The 4,338-nt window shown below is 40.5% G+C and overlaps 1 protein-coding gene across 1 annotated transcript; it reads right to left on the bottom strand.

Moving 5' to 3' along the window:
* Positions 1–400: 400 nt before the first annotated feature.
* Positions 401–3,878, bottom strand: LOC8289339 (calcium-transporting ATPase 12, plasma membrane-type). Its single transcript, XM_002512168.3, has one exon. It carries the CDS (start codon positions 3,664–3,666, stop codon positions 586–588), a length of 3,081 nt encoding a protein of 1,026 aa, XP_002512214.2. The 5' UTR covers positions 3,667–3,878; the 3' UTR covers positions 401–585.
* Between the last annotated feature and the right edge of the window lie 460 nt (positions 3,879–4,338).

Raw genomic sequence — 4,338 nt, 5'->3', positions numbered from 1 at the left:
AAACTATGCATTTGCCATCAAAAGAAGACAGACAAACCACCTTCCTCAGGATCTTGGACAGAGCACTGCTTCTCTAGTTTCTGTAGATCTGCTTTTTAAGTGATTGTCAGAAGAAACAAGTTGAGCCACTATAAATAGCTGCAATAAGTCTCATGGCTGTATTAACTCTTCAAACCTGAACCAAACTATGGCTTTGGCCATTGAAAAAACATTTATAAACCACCTTTTGGACTGTGCACAACATTATGTTAATTTTTCTTCCAAACAACATAGTTTCCATTGGAAAATTGTCTAGTTTATGTGTGATTTCCTGGAGTTGGAATTTTTATATGCAGTCATATTTATGTGTCACATTATATAGGAACCCGAAGCAGCAAAAGATGAAAGCAAAAGAAGCATAGAAAGACTAAAAACATGATAAGTTTTGCTTTCATTAAGTAGAACATTACAATATTTGGATCTGGATTTTCCCTAGAAGAAACTGCAAACAGTATCAACTGCTAGTCTGCTGCATGCATTTAGGAAAAAAAAAAAGAAATTAATCTTTGCCTGATCATTGAGAAGGCTAAATATGTCTATTTATTATTACTGATCAGTGACTGCATTTTCAGGATCCAGAAGCTCTTTGCTTGGACACTGCTTTCTGTACACTGGAATGCACTTCACAACACAACCAATTGGCCAAGATACAGCTGCAATGCCAATGCAAGCCCCCCATTGGCCCCAGTTCAGCCTCTCGGTACTGGCGAACCGCTTCAGAAGCTCCACCATGACCACTTGAAGAACTATGGTAATTCCAATTATCACTAGGAATAACTTGTTCCTATGTATCCCTTCAAATATGTTCCTCTTCTCCAGCTTCCTCGCATTGAATTCATTAAATACTTGACAGAGGACAAAGGTGTTGAAGATGATTGTATTATTGACACTCTCATTCACACCAAAGATGGTTTTACCTTCAAATTGTAGAATCAGTAAGATGGCTACCTGATACATAGCCTGAGGGATAAGATTCCTCCACATGATATTGGTTATAAGTGGCTCAGCTCTACCTGCAGGTGGCTTTGTCATAAGGTCATTGGTGGGCTGCTCAGTGGCCAATGCTAGGGCTCCCATGGTGTCCATAATGAGGTTCACCCACAGTAGCTGAACTGCAGTCAGGGGGACTTTACCAGAGGAAATAGCTGCAACAAAGTTGATGGCAAGGGCAGCAATATTGACTGTAAGCTGAAACTGAATGAACTTCTGAATGTTGTTGTAGACACACCTTCCCCACTTCAAAACTGTCACCACAGAGGTAAAATTATCATCCAAGATGATAATGTCTGAGCTTTCTTTTGCCACCTCTGTTCCTTGAATTCCCATGGAAAGCCCAATGTCTGCTTCCCTAAGTGCCGGGGCATCATTTGTGCCATCGCCAGTAACTGCTACAACATGACCTTTCTCCTTCAGGCACTGTACCATGAGAAGCTTGTCAAAAGGAGATGATCTTGCCATTACTCGGATATCATCAATTCTTGCCATTCTCTCTTCAGATGAGTAGTTCCTGAATTCAACACCTTCTACTACTGCTTTGTAATCCACATCCTCTGCCGGATTGAGAATTCCACATTCAATAGCTATAGCTCTTGCGGTGTCAGGATTGTCACCAGTGATCATTTTAACATTAACTTCTGCTTTCTTACATGATTCTACAGCTGCTCTAACCCCTGGTCTACATGGGTCCTTCAATCCCACAAGCCCCAGTAAGGTACATTCAGTTTCATCAAGCATTCTAGAGACTTGCCCGTTTTGTTCGGCAACCTTTCTGTGCGCAAAGGCAATGCATCGCAGGCTTTTGGCGCCCATACTATGTATTATATCCTTAAATTGCTTTCTTTCTTCCTCATTCATGTCTACTAGTTCTCCACTTCTAACGTAATAGGTTGAACACATTGCTACTATCATCTCAGCAGCTCCCTTCCAGTGTGTGTGAATTGCTTTCTCATTGTTTTTCCTCATCATTACCCCACTTCTTTTTCTCTCGGAATTGAAGGTTTCTACATTTATTATCTCACACTTTCTCTTTGTTTCATTGATATTCATTCCCAAATCTAGGGCAGCCCAAGATAATATCGCCTTCTCAGTTGGACTACCAGAAATCTCAGGTATAGAAGTAGATTGTGATTTGTCAATGATGGCTGTTGTATTTAAAGCAACCCCTTCTTCTAGTAATAGAGAGACCTTCGGTTCCATTTCCATTGAAATATCATCCTCAATTAGGTCTTTTCCAAGCCAAAACTCTACAACTTTCATCTGATTCAAAGTGAGAGTGCCTGTTTTGTCAGTGCAGATCATTGTGGCTGAACCCATTGTTTCACATGCAGAGAGTTGACGCACCAGTGCATTATCATTCATCATTCTCTTCATGGAGTAAGCAAGAGTTAGAGTTACAGCCAGAGGCAGACCTTCGGGAATTGCTACCACCACAATAGTCACCGCCGCTGCAATAATCTCCACAACTGAATTCAGCACATTGTTGACCTTTGTCTTGCTTCCATTATATTCTCTATGTCCATATTCATCTGTGGTGTTTCCTGTGAAGTAACGAATTGTCATAACAGCAAGAACGAGTAAAGCCACTGCCAGTCCAGCTTTGCCAATGTAAGATGTCAGTTTGTTGAGGCGCGCTTGCAATGGGGTCTCCTCATCTAAATTCCGGCTTATAGAACTCATCATCTCACCCCAGGCTGTATTCATGCCCACAGATGTAACAAGCATGGATCCGAAGCCATCAGTCACTTTTGTTCCACAAAGCAGAAATGGATTTCTGCTATCATTTACCTCGACGTGATCGCTTTCACCAGTCATGCTAGATTCATCAATCTTCAAAGAATAACCATCCAAGAACAACCCATCAGCTGGTATTTGATCCCCAATCTTTAGAGACACAACATCACCCACCACAACATCAAAAATAGATATATTCTGGTGCCTGCCATCTCTCACCACTTGCACCTTTATGTTGCAAGTTTCATCAGAAAGCTTTACAAATTGCCTGGCTTGCTTAAAGTTGCTCACAGCTGAGACAACAACAACAAGAAAAATAGCAACAATAATGCTACCTCCATCATACCAGCCATCTTTTGGGCCATGCTGTTTCATGCCAAAGCTGAGAGACAAGATAGCACAGACCAAAAGAATGATAATGGTCGTGTCCTTGAGTGCTTCAAGGACAAAGCTGAGAAAACTTTTGGCAGGCGGCTTATTGTACCTATTTGCACCGAAAGCTTCTTTTCTACGTGCAAGATCAGCTTCACTGCCATTGATACCCTCCTTCACATCACATTGAAGAAGTGCAGCAACTTGCATGATTCCTCCTAGTTGGTTCAAGGAGTCGTATGTCTTCTCTTTTACCATCTGGCTGAGTGCTTTGTGATCAATACTGATAAAAGCTACATGTTCCACACGTGGGGTATCTTCGTTCACCTGGATAGCAACATAAGGAAGGGAACGCAAGAGCTTGGTTTGCTCATCAAGAGTTTTTTTTGATAAGGAAACAAGAAGCCTTGTAAAAGATATGGCTGTGAAAGCCATCCGCCACCTTCGTTGGTTGCTATTGGCTGAGAAGAGATGTTCTGAATTAAGTATGGTTTTCTGGTTCGGTTTTCGTGCCCTGAAAGCCATAGTGACCAAGGAAAAAACGATCTTGAAAACAAATGAATTATTGAAGAAATAGGGTTCATGTCCAAGAGACTCTATATAAAGAGGAAGGAAACAGCGATCATGCAGAAAGTTCACTGTAGCTTCTCTTTTAAAGCATGCAATTACCCCGTAGTTTCCTGCAAGTAAAGAGTCGTTAAACTTTCCTCATCTATTCACGGGTAATTTATGAAAGTAAAAAAGAATTACTAATAACGTCCCTGCTTTCATTGGGATTTATTTTCTTTGTTAATCTGTCTTTCTCCTTTCTAAACCCATTTCTGATCAGTTTTCATTCACTCTTCTAGCGAAGACACAGGAGTCTCGAGGGCCTTGGAACTTGTTTTAATCCTTGCATGCAGACTACGGAAGAACTGGAGAAGAAAATACCAAGTAATTGGTGAATTTCCTGCTGCATACGTTGTTGCCGATAACAAGCAAGCAAAAATCAATTCAATGTGATTATTTTTTTAATAATTTTCAAGTATAACCCAATCGATTATTCCTGCGTATTCACAACGCCAGTAAATTATATTATGAATTCAGATACATGCACTAATATGGATATGAGATTATGGACCCAGATATCTATATAGTAATGTGGACTTGAGTCATCTAATACGAATCGCTGATAACTAAATTTAATACTTTTTGTTT

This window comes from Ricinus communis, chromosome 10, assembly GCF_019578655.1.
Source record: "Ricinus communis isolate WT05 ecotype wild-type chromosome 10, ASM1957865v1, whole genome shotgun sequence".
NCBI classification, from domain to species: Eukaryota; Viridiplantae; Streptophyta; class Magnoliopsida; order Malpighiales; family Euphorbiaceae; genus Ricinus; species Ricinus communis.
Note: the sequence above shows the minus strand (reverse complement) of the source record. Positions and strands in the feature narration are given on the sequence as shown.